General features: G+C 40.2%; 1 protein-coding gene across 10 annotated transcripts in view; it reads right to left on the reverse strand.

Moving 5' to 3' along the window:
• Positions 1-405: 405 nt before the first annotated feature.
• The window catches only part of CPLANE1 (ciliogenesis and planar polarity effector complex subunit 1), a 139,051-nt gene continuing 115,102 nt past the window's right edge, over positions 406-24,354 (reverse strand). For 7 of the 10 annotated variants that reach the window (XM_058717773.1, XM_058717803.1, XM_058717766.1 and 4 more), the window contains 7 exons: positions 16,833-16,998; positions 14,499-14,557; positions 13,878-14,045; positions 12,982-13,106; positions 2,976-3,059; positions 2,105-2,259; positions 406-1,645 (listed from right to left, as the gene is read on the reverse strand). In XM_058717773.1, coding sequence (XP_058573756.1) covers positions 1,472-1,645; positions 2,105-2,259; positions 2,976-3,059; positions 12,982-13,106; positions 13,878-14,045; positions 14,499-14,557; positions 16,833-16,998 — 931 coding nt within the window. In that variant the 3' untranslated portion in view covers positions 406-1,471. Of the gene's footprint in view, positions 1,646-2,104; positions 2,260-2,946; positions 3,060-12,981; positions 13,107-13,877; positions 14,046-14,498; positions 14,558-16,832; positions 16,999-24,354 lie in introns of those variants that run through there. The other 3 variants (XR_009258178.1, XM_058717779.1, XM_058717793.1) reach the window with 3 other exon arrangements.

A 24,354-nucleotide genomic window follows, 5' to 3' on the forward strand; every position in this document is an offset into this window, starting at 1 on the left:
GAGTTCACACATAGCTCTAAAACAGCAGTTCTCAAACTTTGTGTTTGCCTTATAAGAATCAAGGGTCCTAAAGAGCTTTTTTTTATGTGGGTGTATCTGTGAACATTTATCATGTTAAAAATGAAAACAGAGAAATGTTGGGGCGCCTGGATGGCGCAGTCGGTTAAGCGTCCGACTTCAGCCGGGTCACGATCTCGCGGTCTGTGAGTTCGAGCCCCGCGTCAGGCTCTGGGCTGATGGCTCGGAGCCTGGAGCCTGTTTCCCGATTCTGTGTCTCCCTCTCTCTCTGCCCCTCCCCGTTCATGCTCTGTCTCTCTCTGTCCCAAAAATAAATAAAAAACGTTGAAAAAAAAAAAATTTAAAAAATAAAATAAAATTAAAAAAAAAAAAAAAAGAAAACAGAGAAATGTTTAAACATTTTTAATTACAATGACCCAATGTTTATAAGACATATTTACAAAAGATAACTATTTTCCAAATCAAAACTTGATGAGAAGAGTAGCAGTTTCATAGTTTTACAAATCTCTTTAATGTTTGGCTTAATGGAAGACAGCTGAATTCCCATACCTGCTTCTGCATTCAACCTCTTCCAGCATGTTGTTCTGGTCAAAGTATATACGAAAAAAATCTGGCCTCACAAATGTAGTTGGAAAAGGAGGTATATTTCATAGCTTTTTCAGACAGTAGTATTCTTTGATACTACACCAAAAATTGACAAATGCGTGAAGGTTTTTAGTTTCTTCTCACAAAAATTATCTCCCAAATTATTATTTGGGTGCAATGCCAGAAACTACCCACGTCTCTGCACCGTAGTTTTTATAAAGTTAACGTGAGCTTTCTAGAGTCGGGAATCCTGTTTCCCACTCAAAGCATCCAGCACTGTTTCTTCAAGGCTTTTCAGGTTACAGAGCAGAGGACAGATCTGGCCTCCGTGAAACTTGGCTTATTTAGAAGTCCAGTATTGGTGGAAAGTGGTTCCTTTTTCACTCCTGGGCCAGGCCTGCACTCTTAAAACAGAGTAAGGCTCTGTTTTAAAATGGAGCTCATTATATCTCAGGGCGAGATTGTGACTTTCTTCTCCACAACGAAAGAATTTTTTCCATCGGGTTTATCCATATAAGGTTGCTTCTCAAAACTTGGGGGGTAGTAAAGGAGGAGGTGATAATAAATAACTTAAATATTATGTAAACTTGCTTGACAGGTCCTTTTCATCATTGTAAAAAGTATGCCTAAAGAGATACCAAATGCAAAAGCGTGTATCTATAGTTAAACAACCCTTTCCCCTGAAGGCAAAATTATTGAGAAGTGTTTATTTTCCCTCTTGAAATGGCTAATCCAGGGAATGATATGGCTGCAGGTGGTATATTCATGCTGCTTCCTTCGTTGCTTCTCTCCCTTAAACACTCCAATCTTTCAGAACTACATCACTGAGATGCTAGTCTCTGCTGGGAAACACAATGATACGCAGGTCTTACAGGTCCAGGGCCCAGTGGAGAGACAGGTTCTTGTCGTCCACGCTGGCCACCATGTCTTCAATGGCATTCCAGTCAAGTCGGCTGAGGATGCTGCCAGTGCTCCCAGACACACTGTCGACGCCACCCACCCCGAAAGGAGGCTCTAGCTCTTCTTCGGTTGCTGCCAGGTCCTATCAAATTAAGAAAGGTAGTAAGCTGTGGTCTTAGCCTGAGGAAAAAGTAAACGGAACGTGAACTAAGCTTTCCAAAGATTCTAGTCGCTCATGCACCAACTGGCGAAGGAAATGCAAAGCAAACCTAGGACAGGGGTTGCCCAGCCCAACGGGATTGACAGTGGGCTGAACGTCACCTGACACAGCTAGACGCTGGCACCAGATCTGAAGAATGGACACGGTGGGTTTCTATACTTGTCGTACAATGATCTGTTCTTAATGTTTTGTTATCTTTTAGTTAAAAGGAAAATGCAAAATCAAGGAAAATTCTGATAAATGCTGGAGCCCTAAGCCAAAGGTGTAGATGCTCTGAATTACTCCTTCAATCTTGCAGTATCTCTACATCCCACAAAACAAAACAGATGGAACTAGGGAACACAGGGAAATCACCAAATTGAAATCTGGAACAATGGTTACCTGTAGAAGGGAAGCAGGACTCTCGTGAACAGTTGTCCAGGGGCTCACCACGGTCTCTCTCTCATACTCTATACGCACCTGCTTTGATCGAGGTGAAAGCTCAGCACTGATGTGTTTTTTCGTACACTGCAGACTCCCACACGGAGCACTAGAACCTTTCAAGGGAAAAGGACAAAGTTACGATGGGACCGATTCATTTATAAGTTTGTTGGTTTATTCTGATTTTTATCATCACATCTAAGGCAGTCACATTTTACCTAATATTTGAATCATAAGGTCTGGATATGGTTCTCACAATTCCTGCCCTGTCATTGTGACAGAAGGAAAATGAATTCTGGCCATCTCTTAATTTTAAAAACAGTGGTAACCTGTAGGACAAGAGAGTCGAGGGAGGAGAGGCCACAGAGAGAATGGAACTGTGGAGAAGTTCCAGCTGCAAAGTTGGATGAACACTGTGTTGAAAAAGAAAACAGCCAGCAAAACAGAAAGACTGAAGACTGAAGGATAATAAAAAGAGAAACCAACACGTGGTTAAGCAGTATTATAACCACAAAGGCAGGCCGTGTCTCCAAAGCAGACGGAAACAAATGGAGACGGGCGCTGAGTTGTTGCTTCAAGTAGTCAGGCTGTGAAAAGAGATTAGCAAAGGCTGTGGCCACCAACTAATCCCACCTCCACTTCTGCTACAATTGACCTGGTAACTAGACTTCAATACTCTTGTCAAATGAACATAATTATTGCCATCTAAAAAGAATGACAAAATCACCACCAAAATTGAGAAATTAAGGCGAACAGTCCTACATTTAAAAGGATAAACCTTTACCCCTGGGGTATCTACACACCTGAGAAGCTATCACTGGCTTTCTCTCACCTTGCTTTACCCAGGGATGGCTTTGTAATTTCCTTCTCTTCAGATCAGACTGCATTTCTCTAGGATTTGTTCGGGATATCCAGTCTTAAAATAAAAATACAATATGGAAACAATGCTGTGAAACTGAGCATGTGCAAAAAAGCTTTTCAAGTTTGGGTGTTCCTGCCCCATTGTGGACAGTGAATGCTATCAAAGGTAAAAGACCCATGATACATCAAGGAGAAACTCCACAGCAGAAACTAGGCAGAAACCTCAAAGAAGCACTCTCTCTGTGGACAGTGAACACTGCCACTCAGTTTCTTTAGAAAGCATATTGACGAACATTATCTCTGGAGACTAGCCGGAGGAGTCCGGAGCTGAATGGTGAAACTGAATCCGTTGCCTCTGCTTCCGCCAGGAGAAAACCCTGTTCCTCTTCTTGCCCCCTTGTCAGTTATTGGGCCACACTCCACACACACCCCCAAGCCACAAACGTGGAGCTGTACTCAATTTCATCCTGTCAGATAAGGCTACCACTGGGGTAATGAAACAAATACTTCTATTTGCCTTTCTACGGGCAAGGCCTCATGCTAGATCGTAACACACTTCATGAACACAAAACCCTGGATCTCTGGAGCTTGTATAAATAGAATACCAGTGTACATGTAACTTCAGCTATTTGGGGGCCAACACTGTATTTTGGGGCTATTTTATCTGTTAAACTAACATTGATAGGTATTTGTTTAGAAAATATCTGGAGAACCTCCGCTGTTTTATTCTAAAGTAAACTCTATACCCAACGTGGTGCTCAAACTCACAACCCTGGGATCGAGAGTCAAATGCTCTACTGAGCCAGCCAGGCACCCCTTGGGGTACTCTAAACTAGAAAATATTTTGCAAAATATTAAAATGAGAGACTCTGAAAGGAGAGGAAAAAAAAAAGGTCTGAGATTATACAATTAAAAGCACAGGAAATGATGCTTCTAGGACTCAAACTAATCCTAACTACAGCATTGGGTTTTAAGGCATATAGTGGGGAAAACTATGGAGAAAGAACCAAAGAGAATTTCTAAGAAATGCAGCCATCAGCATTAAAACTTGACAGGTTAAACAGCAGACACAGCTGAAGAGAGAGGTGGTAAACTGAAAGATGAATCTGTAAGGAAAGAAGGTGGCAGTGGAGAGACACAGAATAATTCATGTTTCTCATCATTTTTGTAACACATTTAATCAGTGTTTCCATCATTATCCCTACCAAATTGAGTTCTTTTAACTAGGGTAACTAGGGTAACAGACCTCAGTGGATGAACTGGAGGATTAAGGGAGATCATGCACATGAAGTGTTAATACCATGCTTGGCATCATGTAAATTCTCTGTAACCGTTATTTTTATTGTTCTAGGGGGATCCGAAGCAGCCCCCCCCCACCTTGGCTTCTCTAAGCCTCTGCTGTTTCAGCTGTAAGATGGGGATAATAGTTGCCCTGTCTACCAGTGTTGTCACAGAGAGCTAACAGGAGAATGAACATGAAAATACCTTTTATTTTTTATTTTATTTATGTATTTTTAAGAATTTTAAATGCAAGTTAGCATTTAGTGCAATAATGATTTCAGGAGTAGATTCATCCCCTGTATATAACACCCAGTGCGAGGATTCTCGAGAAGATGGGGGCGTAGGAGGACGCTGGGCTCACCGATTGTCCTGCTGATCACTTAGATTCCACCTACACCTGCCTAAATAACCCAGAAAACCACCAAAAGACTAGCAGAATGGAGTCTCCAGAACCAAGCGCAGAGGCCCATGGAAGAGGGTAGGAAGGGCGGAGAGGCGGTGCGCGCTCCACGGACTGGCGGGAGGGAGCCGGGGCCGGAGGGGCGGCTCGCCGGCCAAGCAGAGCCCCCTAGTCTGGCTGGCAAAAGCGGAGGGGCCGGACGGAGTGTGGTCCCACAGCAAGCAGGACTTAGCGTCTGGGAGGTCATAAGTTAACAGCTCTGCTCAGAAAGCTGGAAGGCTGGAGGACAAAGGGAGGGAGAGTTGCTGAGCCCCGGGACGACAGAGCTCAGTTTGGCGGGGAACAAAGGCGCTCGCCAGCGCCATCTCCCTCGCCCATACCCAGCCAAAATCCCAAAGGGAACTAGTTCCTGCCAGGGAACTTGCTTGCTCCGCGCAAACACCCAACGCTGTGCTTCTGCGGAGCCACCCCTCCGGCAGCGGGTCTGACTCCCTCCCGCTGCCACAGGGCCCCTCCCAAAGCGGATCACCAAAGGATAAGCGAGCTGAGCCTGCCCCTCCCGCCCCCGTGCACCTTGCCCATCCACCCCAGCTAATACGCTAGATCCCCAGCACCACAAGCCTGGTAGTGTGCAAGTAGCCCAGACGGGCCATGCCACCCCACAGTGAATCCTGCCCCTAGGAGAGGGGAAGAGGAGGCACACACCAGTCTGACTGTGGCCCCAGCGGTGGGCTGGGGGCAGACATCAGGTCTGACTCGGCCCCACCCAACAACTCCAGTTATACACCACAGAACAGGGGAAGTGCCCTGCGGGTCCTCACCACTCCAGGGACTATCCAAAATGACCAAACGGAAGAATTCCCCTCAAAAGAATCTCCAGGAAATAACAACAGCTAATGAACTGATCAAAAAGGGTTTAAATAATATAACAGAAAGTGAATTTAGAATAATAGTCATAACATTAATCACTGGGCTTGAAAACAGTATAGAGGACAGCAGAGAATCTATTGCTACAGAGATCAAGGGACTAAGGAATAGTCAGGAGGAGCTGAAAAACGCTTTAAACGAGATGCAAAATAAAATGGAAATGACCACGGCTCGGATTGAAGAGGCAGAGGAGAATAGGTGAACTAGAAGATAAAGTTATGGAAAAAGAGGAAGCTGAGAAAAAGAGAGATAAAAAAATCCAGGAGTATGAGGGGAAAATTAGAGAAGTGATACACTAAAAAGAAATAATATATGCATAATTGGTATCCCAGAGGAGGAAGAGAGAGGGAAAGGTGCTGAAGGGGTACTTGAAGAAATTATAGCTGAGAACTTCCCTGAACTGGGGAAGGAAAAAGGCATTGAAATCCAAGAAGCACAGAGAACTCCCTTCAGACGTAACTTGAATCGATCTTCTGCACGACATATCATAGTGAAACTGGCAAAATACAAGGATGAAGAGAAAATTCTGAAAGCAGCAAGGGATAAACGTGCCCTAACATATAAAGGGAGACCTATAAGACTCGTGACTGATCTCTCTTTTGAAACTTGGCAGGCCAGAAAGGATTGGCACAAGATCTTCAATGTGTTGAACAGAAAAAAATATGCAGCCGAGAATCCTTTATCCAGCAAGTCTGTCATTTAGAATAGAAGGAGAGATAAAGGTCTTCCCAAACAAAAACTGAAGGAATTCGTCACCACTAAACCAGCCCTACAAGAGATCCTAAGGGGGAGCCTGTGAAACAAAGTACCAGAGACATCGCTACAAGCATAAAACATACAGACATCACAATGACACTAAACCCGTATCTTTCTATAATAACACTGAATGTAAATAGATTAAATGCGCCAACCAAAAGACATAGGGTATCAGAATGGATAAAAAAACAAGACCCATCTATTTGCTGTCTACAAGAGACTCATTTCAAACCTGAGGACACCTTTAGATTGAGAGTGAGGGGATGGAGAACTATTTATCATGCTACTGGAAGCCAAAAGAAAGCTAGAGTAGCCATACTTATATCAGACAAACTAGACTCTAAAGGCTGTAACAAGAGATGAAGAAGGGCATTATATAATAATTACAGGGTCTATCCATCAGGAAGAGCTAACAATTATAAATGTCTATGCACCGAATACAGGAGCCCCCAAATATATAAAACAATTACTCACAAACATAAGCAACCTTATTGATAAGAATGTGGTAATTACAGGGGACTTTAACACCCCACTTACAGAAATGGATAGATCATATAGACACACGGTCAATAAAGAAACAAGGGCCCTGAATGATACATTGGATCAGATGGACTTGACAGATATATTTAGAACTCTGCATCCCAAAGCAACAGAATATACTTTCTTCTCGAGTGCACATGGAACATTCTCCAAGATAGATCACATACTGGGTCACAAAACAGCCCTTCATAAGTATACAAGAATTGAAATTATACCATGCATACTTTCAGACCACAATGCTATGAAGCTTGAAATCAACCATAGGAAAAAGTCTGGAAAACCTCCAAAAGCATGGAGGTTAAAGAACACCCTACTAAAGAATGAGTGGCTCAACCAGGCAATTAGAGAAGAAATTAAAAAATATATGGAAACAAACGAAAATGAAAATACAACAATCCAAACGCTTTGGGACGCAGTGAAGGCAGTCCTGAGAGGAAAATACATTGCAATCCAGGCCTATCTCAAGAAACAAGAAAAATCCCAAATACAAAATCTAACAGCACACCTAAAGGAAATAGAAGCAGAACAGCAAAGACAGCCTAAACCCAGCAGAAGAAGAGAAATAATAAAGATCAGAGCAGAAATAAACAATATAGAATCTAAATAAACTGTAGAGCAGATCAACGAAACCAAGAGTTGGTTTTTTGAAAAAATAAACAAAATTGACAAACCTCTAGCCAGGCTTCTCAAAAAGAAAAGGGAGATGACCCAAATAGATAAAATCATGAATGAAAATGGGATTATTACAACCAATCCCTCAGAGATACAAACAATTATCAGGGAATACTATGAAAAATTATATGCCAACAAATTGGACAATCTGGAAGAAATGGACAAATTCCTAAACACCCACACACTTCCAAAACTCAATCAGGAGGAAATATAAAGCTTGAACAGACCCATAACCAGCGAAGAAATTGAATCGGTTATCAAAAATCTCCCAACAGATAAGAGTCCAGGACCAGATGGCTTCCCAGGGGAGTTCTACCAGACGTTTAAAGCAGAGATAATACCTATCCTTCTCAAGCTATTCCAAGAAATAGAAAGGGAAGGAAAACTTCCAGACTCATTCTATGAAGCCAGTATTACTTTGATTCCTAAACCAGATAGAGACCCAGTAAAAAAAGAGAACTACAGGCCAATATCCCTGATGAAGATGGATGCAAAAATTCTCAATAAGATACTAGCAAATCGAATTCAACAGCATATAAAAAGAATTATTCACCATGATCAAGTGGGATTTATTCCTGGGATGCAGGGCTGGTTCAACATTTGCAAATCAATCAATGTGATACATCACATTAATAAAAGAAAAGATAAGAACCATATGATCCTGTCAATCGATGCAGAAAAGGCCTTTGACAAAATTCAGCACCCTTTCTTAATAAAAACCCTTGAGAAAGTCGGGATAGAAGGAACATACTTAAAGATCATAAAAGCCATTTATGAAAAGCCCACAGCTAACATCATCCTCCATGGGGAAAAACTGAGAGCTTTTTCCCTCAGATCAGGAACACGACAGGGATGCCCACTCTCACCACTGTTGTTTAACATAGTGTTGGAAGTTCTAGCATCAGCAATCAGACAACAAAAGGAAATCAAAGGCATCAAAATTGGCAAAGATGAAGTCAAACTTTCACTTTTTGCAGATGACATGATACTATACATGGAAAATCCAATAGACTCCACCAAAAGTCTGCTAGAACAGATACATGAATTCAGCAAAGTTGCAGGATACAAAATCAATGTACAGAAATCAGTTGCATTCTTATACACTAACAATGAAGCAACAGAAAGACAAATAAAGAAACTGATCCCATTCACAATTGCACCAAGAAGCATAAAATACCTAGGAATATATCTAACCAAAGATGTAAAAGATCTGTATGCTGAAAACTATAGAAAGCTTATGAAGGTAATTGAAGAAGATATAAGGAAACGGAAAGATATTCCCTGCTCATGGATTGGAAGAATAAATATTGTCAAAATGTCAATACTACCCAAAGCTATCTACACATTCAATGCAATCCCAATCAAAATTGTACCAGCATTCTTCTCGAAACTAGAACAAGCAATCCTAAAATTCATATGGAACCACAAAAGGCCCCAAATAGCCAAAGTAATTTTGAAGAAGAAGACCAAAGCAGGAGGCATCACAATCCCAGACTTCAGCCTCTACTACAAAGCTGTAATCATCAAGACAGCATGGTATTGGCACAAAAACAGACACATAGACCAATGGAATAGAATAGAAACCCCAGAACTAGACCCACAAATGTATGGCCAACTCATCTTTGACAAAGCAGGAAAGAACATCCAATGGAAAAAAGACAGTCTCTTTAACAAATGGTGCTGGGAGAACTGGACAGCAACATGCAGAAGGTTGAAACTAGACCACTTTCTCACACCATTCACAAAAATAAACTCAAAATGGATAAAGGACCTGAATGTGAGACAGGAAACCATCAAAACCCTAGAGGAGAAAGCAGGAAAAGACCTCTTTGACCTCAGCTGTAGCAATCTCTTACTCGACACATCCCCAAAGGCAAGGGAATTAAAAGCAAAAATGAATTACTGGGACCTTATGAAGAAAAAAAGCTTCTGCACAGCAAAGGAAACAACCAACAAAACTAAAAGGCAACTAACGGAATGGGAAAAGATATTTGCAAATGACATATCGGACAAAGGGCTAGTATCCAAAATCTATAAAGAGCTCACCAACTCCACACCCGAAAAACAAATAACCCAGTGAAGAAATGGGCAGAAAACATGAATAGACACTTCTCTAAAGAAGACATCCGGATGGCCAACAGGCACATGAAAAGATGCTCAACGTCGCTCCTCATCAGGGAAATACAAATCCAAACCACACTCAGATATCACCTCACGCCAGTCAGAGTGGCTAAAATGAACAAATCAGGAGACTATAGATGCTGGAGAGGATGTGGAGAAATGGGAACCCTCTTGCACTGTTGTTGGGAATGCAAACTGGTGCAGCCACTCTGGAAAACAGTGTGGAGGTTCCTCAGAAAATTAAAAATAGACCTACCCTATGACCCAGCAATAGCACTGCTAGGAATTTACCCAAGGGATACAGGAGTGCTGATGCATAGGGGCACTTGTACCCCAATGTTTATAGCAGCACTCTCAACAATAGCCAAATTATGGAAAGAGCCTAAATTTCCATCAACTGATGAATGGATAAAGAAATTGTGGTTTATATACACAATGGAGTACTACGTGGCAATGAGAAAAAATGAAATATGGCCTTTTGTAGCAACGTGGATGGAACTGGAGAGTGTGATGCTAAGTGAAATAAGCCATACAGAGAAAGACAGATACCATATGGTTTCACTCTTATGTGGATCCTGAGAAACTTAGCAGAAACCCATGGGGGAGGGGAAGGGGAAAAAAAAGGAGGTTAGAGTGGGAGAGAGCCAAAGCACAAGAGACTCTTAAAAACTGAGAACAAACTGAGGGTTGATGGGGGGTGGGAGGGAGGGGAGGGTGGGTGATGGGTATTGAGGAGGGCACCTTTTGGGATGAGCACTGGGTGTTGTATGGAAACCAATTTGACAATAAATTTCATATATTGAAAAATAAATAAATAAATAAATTTAGCTTTAAATTTAAAAAAAATAAAAAATTAAAAAAAAAACACCCAGTGCTCATCCCAGCAAGTATCTTCCTTAATGCCCCTCACCCATTTAGCCCATCCCCCCACCCACAACCCTCAGTTTGTTCTCTGTTTACGAGTCTCTTATGTTTTGCCCCCCTCCTTGTTTTTATATTATTTTTGCTTCCTTTATGTTCATCTGTTTTGTATCTTTGTATCTTCACTCACATGAGTGAAGTCATATGATATTTGTCTTTCTCTGACTAATCTCGCTTAGCGTAGTGAAAATACCTTTTAAACGGTGAAGAGTAACATGGAGTGAATGGTGGGTTAGACCTTCATTCTTAAGATCGTTACCATCCCCTGTCTGGCTGATCAGAGCACAGCTAATTTGGAATCCCCAAACTTATGAGTTTGGTGCCGCATGACCATGTGATAATAGCACCTTCCCGAGTACTTGTTTTTATGTTCGGTACTGTGCTAAGCCCACAATATATATGTTCTCAATATTATAACACATAGTTTGCTGGTGAGAAAACCGAGGCTTACACAGATGGGTTAGGAATTTTCCTAGGGCTAAAGAGTAAGTGGTGAACTAGGATTCCAAACAAAGCTAACCCCACAGCCTGTTCTCTGAACTGCTGCACACACAGCCATACTCTTCACTCTGAAATCGGTATCTGAAATAGTTTTTAAAGTTTGTTTATTTTGAGGGAGAGCGAGCAAGCAAGCGAGCACAGGGGAGGGGCAGAGAGAGAGGGGGAGACAGACAGAATCCCAAGCAGGCTCCACAGTGCAGAGCCTAAGGCAGGGCTCAAACCCACGAACCACAAGATCATGATCTGAGCCAAAGCCAAGAGTGAGACAATTAACCAACTGAGCCACCCAGGTGCCCTGTATTTGACATTTCTGAGAGTGTCTTATGACTTAAGAAAATTTTTAAGTTTATTTTGAGAGTGCGAACTTGAGCGGGGGAGGGGTAGAGAGAGGGAGAGACGATGCGAAGCCTGACATGGGGCTCGAACTCACGACCTATGAGATCATGACCTGAACCAAAATCACGAGGAGGACGCGTAACTGACTGAGCCACCCAGGCGCCCCAAAAAAGCAGTATTTTTTTTTTATGTTTATTTTTTAGAAAGCATGAGTGGGGGAGGGAGAGGGAGAGAGAGAGAGACAGAAGATCTGAAGCAGGCTCTGTGCTGACAGCAGAGAACCAGATGCGGGGCTCAAACTCATGAACTTGAGATCATGACCTGAACCAAAGTCGGATGCTTAATTGACTGAGCCACCAAGGTGCCCCAAGCGTAGCATTTTCTTACTATAACTTGTTAATCAAGAGCAAGAGTTAACCAAACTATTAAGTTTTATTAAAAGGATTGGAATTTATGGAAATTTCAGTTTTCTAAACTGAGACAGCATAATGAAGCATACGTTCTAAGTATGTAGGCTCCAGACCCAGACAAGGTTTAAATCCCAGGTCTGCTACTTCCTAGCTATCTGATCTGAGGCAGTTATTTCAATTTTCTCTGCCTGGGTTTTCTCATCTTTAAAATGGGAACATAATAAATAGTACCTGTCTCACAGGGTTGTAAATAAACCTGGCACATTGGTTTATTATACATTTTTAGCTGTGTGCATTTATACTACATATTAGCTATGATTATACATTTTTAATGTGTAATCATTTCACAAAATAAGTATGTTTTACTCTGGTAATCAAAACCCAAAAATGGAAAAATTAACTAAAGGAAGGCTAGCAATAAATAACAGATATTATATCTTTAAACGTTCAAAGGGTAAAAACATGGTATTTCGATATGAGCCTCTTAGTGTTCCTCTTCTGTGATATCCTGATATCTATCTAACCCATCCCGATATCTGTCAGAACTAGATTTGTAAAAATGCCTACATGTTTAGCCAGAGACACAAAAGAAACAAATTCCCAAATGAGTCATATCTAAAATACTGACTGATCAGATTCTATTATAAAAAAAGCCATGTGTTTAGTAAGATTCCTGGGGTCTTCCTATTTCAAAGCAATAGAACAAAATCCCAGCACAGATAAGTGTTTATCAATCCCTTGCATTCTACTGAAATAAGAATTGCTTTTCATGGGGGCGCCTGGGTGGCGCAGTCGGTTAAGCGTCCGACTTCAGCCAGGTCATGATCTCGCACTCCGTGAGTTCGAGCCCCGCATCAGGCTCTGGGCTGATGGCTCGGAGCCTGGAGCCTGTTTCCGATTCTGTGTCTCCCTCTCTCTCTGCCCCTCCTCCGTTCATGCTCTGTCTCTCTCTGTCCCAAAAATAAATAAAAAACGTTGAAAAAAAAATTAAAAAAAAAAAAAGAATTGCTTTTCATGAAGATTTATAGCTTTTACTAATGAAAACCAACTTTGGAGACAAGGACCTATTCCCCCAAGGAATACAAAATTATACAAAATTTAAAATACCTTACCATGTGGCCAAGGAGGGCCTTCAGGTTGTCCAAAAGCTTTTCCCTTTTGGGTACAACTTGGTCTGAATATATATCTGAATTTTCCAGGTTGATTTATTGGAATACTGTGACCATGTTGATATTCTCTAAAGTAGAAATTATATAATTATTATGTTCCTAAAATCCCAAATCACTATATTTCAAAAAGCCCAAATTCTGGCTCAGATTAATACATTCACCTGACATTGCTTATTCTGTACTTCAGTGATACATTTAGTGTTATAACAGTTCTCAACAAAATATTCTCCATGTCTCATACCTCAAGCTTCATTTTTTTTCAAAGAAGTTATTTCTGCTTATCCGTTTGTCCATTTCAAATTGCTTATTGGCAGCTATTTATGTATTTAATACCCTGTTTTATTCAAGAAAATATTTCAAGGGAGTCTCTGGTATTTTGAGTAGACCCCAAATCCTACACCACAAGTGACATGATTAGGCCTGGGTTTGTGCTGTAAGAGACAGCAGAGAAGAAGTGATAAGCTTGTGGGGGCTGCTTCTGCAAGAATGGGGCCAAGTGGAGAAACAGGAGAGCAATTAGGAGGCAAATTACAGAAGGAAATATTAAAAATTACAGAAAAAAAGGAAATAACTGGATATCAAAATTGTATTAGGTATGCTGAAGTGTTATTATATCTTAGAGATTTAATGCCATTTTTGTCTTTTTCCTTGGCGATTCTTTCTATAAGTTTATAAAGACCTCGTAATTATAGGACCATTTTTTTCTTTACTTGATTATCATATTTCTGAGCAGGGTAGGTACAAATATACAGAACTTGGTTTACAAAAGCACTGAGTTTCTTCTTATAATGCCTGACATGACATAATCATGTTGAATGACTTGCCAAAGTTTGTCTTACCTTCTTGGAGAAAGAGAACATTGCTGTCTGGAAACGTGAGCAGTTCTGGGTCTGTTAAGCAATGGTTTCTGTGCAGTAGTTGGTAGTTGTACTGATTCAGATAACAATTCATTCATCAGACTGTACGCTTGTGAGATTCGACGATTATAGTGGTCAGAGAGTAGCAATCTTCAAACAAAGAATTAAACAATATTTAATAAAAGATTAATTTTCAGTTCATTCTTCTGGAGGGAACATGATGTTTGAGATCACCTAGCATTTGTGTTTTTCAAAGCTTTTCAAATGCAAATTCATATTTCAGATTTCTTAAAACCCTTAGGTAGTTTTAGTAAAGGTATCTGTAGGGCCTTTTGGGTATTTTCAAAATGCACATATCTGGATTGGGAGAGGGACAGAATGGCAGGAATGGAAGTCACAAAAATTCAATGGGATAAATAATATTTGAAAGCAGATTCCTGAAAAAGGCTAGTGGAGTCTAATTATTTTCCCTGGAGTTATCACCCATAATTTTCTGTTTATGGACAAACAGGGACTACTGCGAAAATTGGAATTCCTATGACACTGTCCAGGCCTCGGGTGAGCAAGTTAGAGAAAACACTCGTGCACCGCTAGCCAGCTCACCTGTCTTTTTCATCCTTCATCTTCGCTCTTAGCCTGATTTCTCTTGAAGTCATGTAAAACTGCATGACAAATACCCAGTTAGTTCATTATTGCTGAGTGCAAATAATTAAGCCATTATGATCCACGGAAAACATGAAAATTCCACTAATCAATTTTAATAGGAGGTTAAAACATATTTTTGCTATTTAGGAAACAGTGCAAAAACACTGTCCTATTTGATGAAGCTTCCTATCCCAGCACAAAATGTGAAAAATGTTAAAGCGTCATGTAATCAAAATCTGGTTTAATACGTGGAATGCAAAATCTATTTTAGTAGCTAAATTACAGTTCTCTCCTTTTGAGAAAATACATTATCTGCTGCGTTTAAAATCGAAAACAAGAGCATTTTAAGGATGGAGACACATACTCTTCATGCTCAGTCTTGTGATTAATCTCACCAAGAGCTTGCTTGATAAAGCAGAAAGGAGTCAGACCTTGAAAGCCATCATTTTGATGTTTTAAAATGTTTACCAGAAACCTACTGTAGTACGTTCACTGTGACTTGTAAGCTCTTCAAAACTTATGCATCATGAAGCAATTGGCAAATGTCAGCTACATACATCTTATTCCAGAACATTTACATACATACATTACATACATCTAATTCCAGAAGAATTACTGTTGAGTTACTAATGAAGTCTAGTCCTTTTACAAACAATTGTGTATATAAAAATGTACATAGAAGTGGATTCACTTTCTGTAGGTCCTGCATGGAAGTAGTCAGTAACAAATTAAAGGTCTTATTAATTTCTGATATAAATTCAAATGACATTTTCAATTATATTAACCCCTCACTAATCCCATACCTTAACCTAAATAGAAGCTAAAAATAAAGAAATAGGTGTCTGCCGTCATGATGGAGAGGTCACAAAGTCTATGAACCAAGCAGTCCCAGTGCCCTCAGAGTTAATTTATTCTAAATTTGGGCACAATTCTAACTATCTTTGGTATTTACTTGATCCACAGAGAGGGTGATATCAGAACCCACCCCCATGGGGTGGAGGAACACACAAACACATGCGCTTTAAGATTCTAGTCATGGGGCATCTGGGTGGCTCAGTCAGTTAAACGTCCAACTCCTGGTTTCAGCTCAGGTTGTGATTTTGCGGTTTGTTGAGTTCAAACTCCACATCGGGCTCTGTGCTGACAACATAAAGCCTGCTTGGGATTTTCTCTCTGCCCCTCCCCTGCTCATGCTGTCTCTAACTAAATACATAGATAGATAGATAGATAGATAGATAGATAGATAGATAGATAGATAGATAAATGCAAAAAAAAAAAAAAAAAAAGATTCTAGTCATGTACCTCAGTAGCCCGAAGGTCATTACCAGGTCCCTAAAACTATCAACAGAAGAAATGTTACATATTAACATTGACATGACTTCTGCAGACATAAGTTGAGTAAATTATGCACTTCATATAGTTCATCTACTTTTGCACCATTTGGTGCTTAAATGTGACAGCCTTATCTGGAAAATATACTTTTATAGAACGTTATTTCCCTAATGATGCTGAAAAAATTAAGTACTATTATGATATTTCAGATTATAAAGTAAAATTGCTTTATTTCAACTTCTGAAGAAAACGGTGATGTCCATAGTCAAGGCTCAGTAAATAAATGTTGATAAAGGCTAGCTGAAACGCACACATACACGCACACAAACACACACACCACACCACGGTACCCTTGGTACGTGACTGGACCTTACACTTTATTTTTTGTAGATAACTTATGGATAGAAGATTGATTTTTATAACTTTAAGTTTATTTGAGAGAGGGAGAGAGATCGAGCAGAGGACAGGCAGGCTCCACGCTGTCAGTGCAGAGCCCAACACAGGGCTCACAAACCGTGAGATCATGACCTGAGCCAAAATCAAGAGCTGGATGCTTAACAGACCAAGCTACCCAGGCACCCCAGAAGACTGATTTTTAAAATGGCTTTACTATACACACAGTCAGTTGTTCAACTGCTATTAACTCTCATTGAAAATTAAGGGAATAGCTCCAACTGGTCACCTAATCACTCAACATCTTCATTTGGCCAAATTAGCCACAGCCATAATTAACCTGGGGTAAAAAAAAAATGTTTAAAATAGTTCAAGAGGACATGGTTTGTAGAATACCTTGCTACATTTTGTTAAGGTAATTTCTTAACATTTTCTGACTTAAGTAAAATGGTAACATTTCTGTTCTAATAATCCTTTTGGTCTGTTAATCCTTTCCTTGACTAATTTCCAGGGGGAAACTACACATATTCTGTGGCAATTCCATTGCCCTTGATTTTACAAACTTACTGGATTGCTCCTGGGGCAGAAAGGATCATGTTCTTGCCCTCTCTTTTCCGCCAGCTCATTTAAGTATTCTGCCATTCTTTCCTTTCGTTTTCTTTTCATCCACATTTGAATTTCTCTTCTCTCCTTCTCAGGTCTTTGTGTTGGTCTACCAGAAGAATGCTGAATTCTGAGAAATTTCACAGTCAGGACATCACTTGATTTTAAATTTTGTATGGATACAAGTAGTATCACAACTAAATACTGTTTCTATGGAAAGACTTTTTAATGTTTACTTATTTATTTTTGAGAGAGAGACAGAGACAGAGAGCGAGTATGAGCAGGGGAGGGGCAGAGAGATAGAGGAGGAGGCTCTCCATTGTCAGCACAGAGCCCCATGTGGGGCTCGAACTCAGAACCGTGATATCATGACCTGAGCAGAAATCAAGAGTTGGATAATTAACCAACTGAGCCACCTAGGTGGCCCAAGATATTTTGTTTATTTTTAAGTGACCTCTACACCCAAAATGGGGCTTGAACTCATAACTCTCAGGTCAAGAGTCGTATGTATGCATCACTGACTGAGCCAGCCAGGCACCCCTATTTGGAAAGATTTTGCCCATTGTCAAAAGTAGGATACATTAAGATCTCTATCAGTTTGCTCCATCCTGTTCCCTGAAATCCACTGAAAATGATCTCAGAGCTCACCAACAGCCTCTTCATCCTGTGGACTTCTCTATAACATTTAATAAACTGGCTTTTATTTTCTGCTTTAAACTCTCTCTTACTTGGGCCATTTTAACTCTGAAAACACTGTGCAGCTTCCTATGCTGGCTCCTTTCTTCTCTGCTCACGACTTCAATTTAATGTCTTTAAAGGTTCTCTTTTGGGGGACACCTGGGTAGCTCAGTTGGTTGAGAGACCGACTCTTGATTTCGGCTCAGGTCATGATCCCAGGTCGTGGGATCGAACCCCCATCAGGGCTGATGCTAAGTGTGGAGCCTGAACAGGATTCTCTCTCTCTCTCTCTCTCTCTCTCTCTCTCTCTCTCTCTCTTTCTCATTTCCTCCCTCCCTCTCTCTCTCTCCCTTTGCCCCTCTTCCCCACTCTTGCTCTCTCTAAAATAAATAAAGAAAAATGACTAAAGGTTCTGTTTTGGGCTTCTTCACCCATCATCTATTCCTGGATTATCTCAATCACTTCTAAAACTTATATACAGAGCTGACTTTAAAACGGCTGCCCTTGTGAATCCAGCCTCAAACTCATGCCCATGCCATACTTCCCATGGGCTGGCCTGAGCTAATGACTGAGCACAGCAGGGATGTTATGACTGGCCCATTCCTGCAAGACACAGAACTCCTCTGGTGGGCAACTCTGGCTTGACACCTCACCACTGACCCAGCTGAGACTTTCCTGGAACAACACTGTACTCAGATTTTACTTACTCAACCCTCTCCCCTTCCCCCTCCCTCTCTCCTTCACAGGGTTGGATCACAGCTACAATGTGGTCTGATGCTTCCTCTGACTTCTGTGTTTTTCCCCCTTTCTCCTCACAGGCTTTCTCCCAATAAATGTCTTGCACATCTAATCTCATGTTGGCTTCTACTTCTCAGATGATACGAACCGACACAAGTAGTACTGAGAGTGGTCCAAGAAAACAGGTGGTGTGAGATAGGGGTATGGGGCAGACTCATCACCCAGCATGGGAGGAGAATGTCTTCCTAGATGGAAGGTGGGTCACAGGTACAAACGATGTGATTTATACTGAACACCTGCTTTTCCTTCTGGAAATCTGGATTCGGTATGTGCCAGGCAGAGGCTGCCTACCCAACCAGCCCCAAAGAAAATCTCTGGGAACTAAGTCTCTAAATGAGCTTCCTTGGTGGACATTGTCTCACATGTGTAGTCACAACCTGTTGCTGGAGGAATTAAGTGTGTCCTGTTGTGACTGCACCGGGAGAGGATACTTGCAAACTTGTGCCTGGTTTCCCTTGGAATTTACTGCATGTGCTTCTCTTGCCGTAATTGTCGTTATGACTCTACGAGAGTTCTGTAAGTCCTCCCAGTCAATCCCTGAACCTAAGGTGAACTGAGCCCCTGCCCTTAAAGAGACAGCACAAGAAACAACCCTGCAGGATACAGCATGGAAGCAGCGGTTTGAAAAATACCTGAGGCATAGGGGAGGGAGGTTTATTTACTAATCTCAGAGACTGTGCTGGAGGGGCAAAGATCTTTGGGAGACTTCTCCAAGAACAAAAGAGCTGGCAGGCACCATCCATCCCCCACCCCCCCAGTCTAGACACAGGGAGTCCTGTGGGAACTAGCGCAACACTGACACTCCCTTTCTAACATGCTAACAGTGCACCCACCCCCATGTTTTCCTGTGGACCCTTACCCTCCAGCCAGGACTCGACTCCAGCTGTCCTCCAACGGCAAACCCACACAAATCATGATAACAGCACACGTCCTGCCCCAATGCTGTCCTGTGGACTCACCCCCACCAATATGCTCTCGGTCACAGCCCATCCAAAACTGCCACAAGCCTGGCAATACAAGCAGCCCCAACAGGAGCCAACACCACAGTGACTCCTGCCCCAGGGAGAAGGAAAGATAACCACACGCAACACTCAGACTGTGGTACCAGCAGTGGACGTGGGGTAGACATCTCAGTTGACTGCAGGGCCTGCCCACATAAAAAGCTTCTCAGGGGGCAGGACAGGGAACGTGCCCTGCTGTTCGGTGCTACTGCATCTCTGGCAAACACCTGGTGTGACTCAACTCAAGCCCAAGGCAGCCCCAGACTGGCCCACTTACAACACAGGAATCAAACCCTGTCCACAGCAGGCAAAGAGAGCCAATGTAGACAACAGACTGAAGGAAAAAGTGGCTCAGCCACAATAACAGGGCACATGCAACACACAGAGGAGATACCCTGAAGTGCCAGGTTCTGGTGAAGAGGGAACACTGCACTGCAGGGCAATACAGGACCACTTCTTCATAAGGCCACTACTTGCAAGAGCAGGAGATGACTTCCCTAACACACAGAAACAGTTACAGAGAGTTAGACAAAATGAGGAGACAGAGGAATATGTCCCAAATGAAAGAACAGGACAAAAATTGCAGAAAGAGACCTAAGCAAAACAGACATAAGTAATATGTTTGATAGAGAACTTAAAGTAATGGTCATATAGTTACTCACTGAAAAAAGAGTGAAGGACACCAATGAGACCCTTAACAAAGAAATAGAAAACATAAAAAGAACCCATCAGAGATGAGAAATCAATAATTGAAATTAAAAATAAACTGGATGGAATGAATAGTAGACGAGAGGAAGTAGAGAAATGGATCAGCAACCTGGAGGACAGAGTAATAGAAAGCAATCAAGCTGAACAGGTGAGAGAAAAAAAATAATACAAAATGAAATCAGTGTCAGGGTCTCAGCAACACCATCAAGTATAATAGCATTTGCATTATAGGGATCCCAGAAGGAGAAGACAGAGAAAAGGGGACCGAAATTTTATTTCAAGAAAATAATACCTGAAAACTTCCTGAATCTGGGGAGGGAAACAAATACAGATCCAGTAGGCACAGAGATACCCCAACAAAATCAACCCAAGGAGGTCCACACCAAGACACATAATAATTAAAATGGCAAAAAATGACAGCGAATTTTAAAAGCAGCAAGAGATAAGAAAACAGTTACATACAAGGGAAACCTCATAAGGCAATCAGCTGATTTTTCAGCAGAAACTTTTTGGGTCAGAAAAGGAGTGTCATGATCTATTCAAAGTGCTGAAAGGAAAAAATCTGCAGCCAAGAATACTTTATCTAGCAAGGCTATCATTAGCAATAGAAGGAGAGATAAAGAGCTTCCTAGGCAAAAGTTAAAAGAATTCATGACCACTAAACCTCCCTATAAGAAATGTCAAACGGGACTCTGAGTGGAAACAAAAAAAATCATAAGTACAAGTAAGAAAAGCAGGCAACACAAAAGTAATAAAAATACATATATGTATAAAAATTAGTCAAGGAACTCACAAAAAGAAGGATGTAAAGTATGACACAATGTACCTAAAATATTGGGGGTGGGGAGAAAAGTAAAGAATGGGTTCAAACTTAAGCAACCATCAACTTCATATAGACTGCTATATGAATAAGATGTTATATACAGACTAAGTGATAAGCACAAATCAAAAACCAGTAATACTTTTGTAAAAAACAAGGAGAAAGGAATCCAAGTATATCACTAAAGAAAGCTAGCACACCATGAGAAAAGAGAGCAAGAGAAGAAAGGAACAGAAAAGTACAAACACAACCATAAAACAATTAACAAAATGGCAATAAGTACATACCTATCAATAACTACTTGGAATGTAAATGGACTAAATGGTCCAATCAAAAAATATAGGGTGATAGAATGGATAAAAAGCAAGACCCATCTATATGAGACTATAAGAGACTCATTTCAGGCCTAAGCAGATTGAAAGATGGAGAAACATTTACCATGCAAATGGAAGTAAGAAAAAAGCTGGGGTAGCAATACTTATATTGGACAAAATAGACTTTAAAACAAAGATTATAGTAGCACCTGAGTGACTCAATCAGTTAAGCATCTGACTCCTGACTTCGGCTCAGGTCATGATCTCATGGTTATCCCCGGTTTGGCTCTGTACTGACAGCGTGGAGCCTGCTTGGAATTCTCTCTCTCTCTCTCTCTCTCTCTCTGCTCCTCTCCTTCTCACGTGCTTAAAATAAATAAATAAACATTTTTTAAAAAGACTGTAGGGGCATCTGGGTGGCTCAGTCAGTTAAGCATCTGACTTTGGCTCAGGTCATGATCTTGTGGTTTGTGGGTTTGAGCCCAGCATCAGGCTCTGTGATGACAGCTCAGAGCCTAAAGCCTGCTTCAGATTCTGTGTCTCACCTCGCTCTGCCCCTCCCCAACTAGCACTCTGTCTCTGTGTCTCAAAAATGAATAAATGTTAAAAAAAAAAAAAAAAAGTACTGTAACAAGAGACAAAGAAGGTCACTACATAATCATAAAGGGAAGAATCCTTTTATAGGAAGAAGGAAAGGGAAGGAGATATAACAATTGTAAATATTTATGCATCCAACACGAAAGCACCCAAATACATAAAGCATCTAATAACAAACATAAAGGAAGTAATTGATACTAATACAATAATAGTAGGGGACTTTAGTGGATAGATCATCCAACCAGAAAATCAACAAAGAAACAGTGACTCTGAAAGACACATTGGACCCAGATGGATCTAACAGATATATTCAAAACATCCCATCCTAAAACAGAATACACATTCTTTTCAAGTACACATGGAACATTCTACAGGATATATCACATATTAGGCCACAAAAGAAGTCTTAAATTCAAAAAGATCAAAGTTATACCATGCATCTTTTCTGACCACAGTGTTATGAAACTAGAAATAAACTACAAGAAAAAATCTGGAAAGAGCATAAATACATAGAAGTTAAATAATATGCTTTCAAACAACAAATGAGTCAACCAAGAAATCAAAGAGGAAATTTAAAAATATATAGAGATATATGAAAATGAAAACACGATGGTGAAAAATCTTTGGGATACAGCAAAAGTTATTCCGAGATGAAAGTTTACAGCAATACAAGCCTATCTCAAAAAGCAAGAATAATCTCAAATAAACAATTAACCTTAGGAGCTAGAAAAAGGAGAACAAACAAAACCCAAACCTAGTAGAAGAAAAGAAATAATAAAGATTGGAGTTGGGATAAATGAAATAGGAACTAAAAAACCAACAGAACAGATCAATGAAACCAGAAGCTGGTTCTTTGAAAAGATCAACAAAATAGATAAGTCTTTAGCCAGACCCAACCAAAAAAAAAAAAAAAAAAAAAAGAAAGAAAGAAAGAAAAAGAAAAGAAAAAAACAGAAGACTCAAACAAAATCAGAAATGAAAGAGGAGAAATAACAAATAACAACCAACACCATAGAAATAGAAAGGATTGTAAGAGAATAGAAAATTATATGCCAACAAATTGGACAATCTAGAAGAAATGGAAAAATTCTGAGAAACAACCTCCCAAAACTGAGGCAGGAACCACCAGAAAATTTGAACAGATTAATTACCAGCAATTAAATTGAATCAATAATCAAAAAACCTCCCAAAAAATGTCCAGGACCAGATGGCTTCACAGCTGAATTCAACCAAACATGTAGAGAAGAGTTAACATCTATGCTTCTCAAACTATTCCAAAAAATAGAAGAGGAAGGAAAGCTTCCAAATTAATTCTATGAGGCCAGCATTACCTTGATACCAAAACCAGACAAAGACACTACAAAAAAAGCGAACTACAGACCAATTATGTCTGATGAACACAAATGAAAAAATCCTAAACAAAATATTAGCAAACCAAATCCAACAATACGTTAAAAATATCATTCACCATGATTAACTGGGACTTATTTCCAGTATGCAAGTGTGGTTCAATATTTGCAAATCAATCATCATGATACATCACATCAACATGAGAAAGGATAAAAACCATATGATCATTTCAACAGATGCAGAAAAAAACATTTGACAAAGTACATCTATTCATGATATAAACCTTCAACAAAGCAGGTAATTTAGAGGGAGCATACCTCAACATAATAAAGGTCATATATGAAAAACACACAGCTAACATCATACTGAATGGTAAAAAACTTGAGAGTTTTTCACCTAATATCAAGAACAAGACAAGATGTCCACTCTCACCACTGTAATTCACTTCACAGTACTGGAAGTCCTAGCCACACAACCATACAAGAAAAAAGAATAAAAGGCATCTGGATTGGTAAGGAAGAAATAAAACTTTCACTATTTGCAGATGATCTGATACTATACATAGAAAACCCTAAAGACTCCAACAAAAACTACTAAAACTGATCATTGAATTCACTAAGGTTGCAGGACACAAAATCAATATAAAGAAATTCACTGCATTTGTATACACTAATAATGAAGCAGCAGAAAGAAAAATTAAGAAAATAATCCCATTTACAATTGCACCAAAAATAATAAAATAACTGAGAATAAGCCTAACTGAGGAGGTGAAAGATATGTACTCTGAAAACCATAAAACACTGATGAAAGAAATTAAAGATGACAAAAACAAATGAAAAGATATTCCATGCTCATGGATTGGGAGAGCAAATACCATTAAAATGTCCCTATTACCCAAAGCAATCTATAGATTTAATGCGATCCCTATCAAAATACCAACAGCATTTTTCACAGACAGAACTAGAACAAATAACCTCACAATGTGTATGGAGAACAAAAGTGGAGGTATCACAATCCCAGATTTCAAGATATACTACCAACCTGCACTAAACTTGTTTTGCACAAGTACAAAAACAGACACAAAGCACATGGGAACAGAATAGGGAGCCTGGAAATAAACACACTATTATATAGTCAATTAGTCTGCAACACAGAAGGAAAGAATATGCAATGGAAAAGACAGTCTCTTCAACAAATTGTGTTGGGAAAACTGGACAGCA

The sequence above is a fragment of the Neofelis nebulosa genome, chromosome 1, assembly GCF_028018385.1.
Source record: "Neofelis nebulosa isolate mNeoNeb1 chromosome 1, mNeoNeb1.pri, whole genome shotgun sequence".
Taxonomy (NCBI): Eukaryota; Metazoa; Chordata; class Mammalia; order Carnivora; family Felidae; genus Neofelis; species Neofelis nebulosa.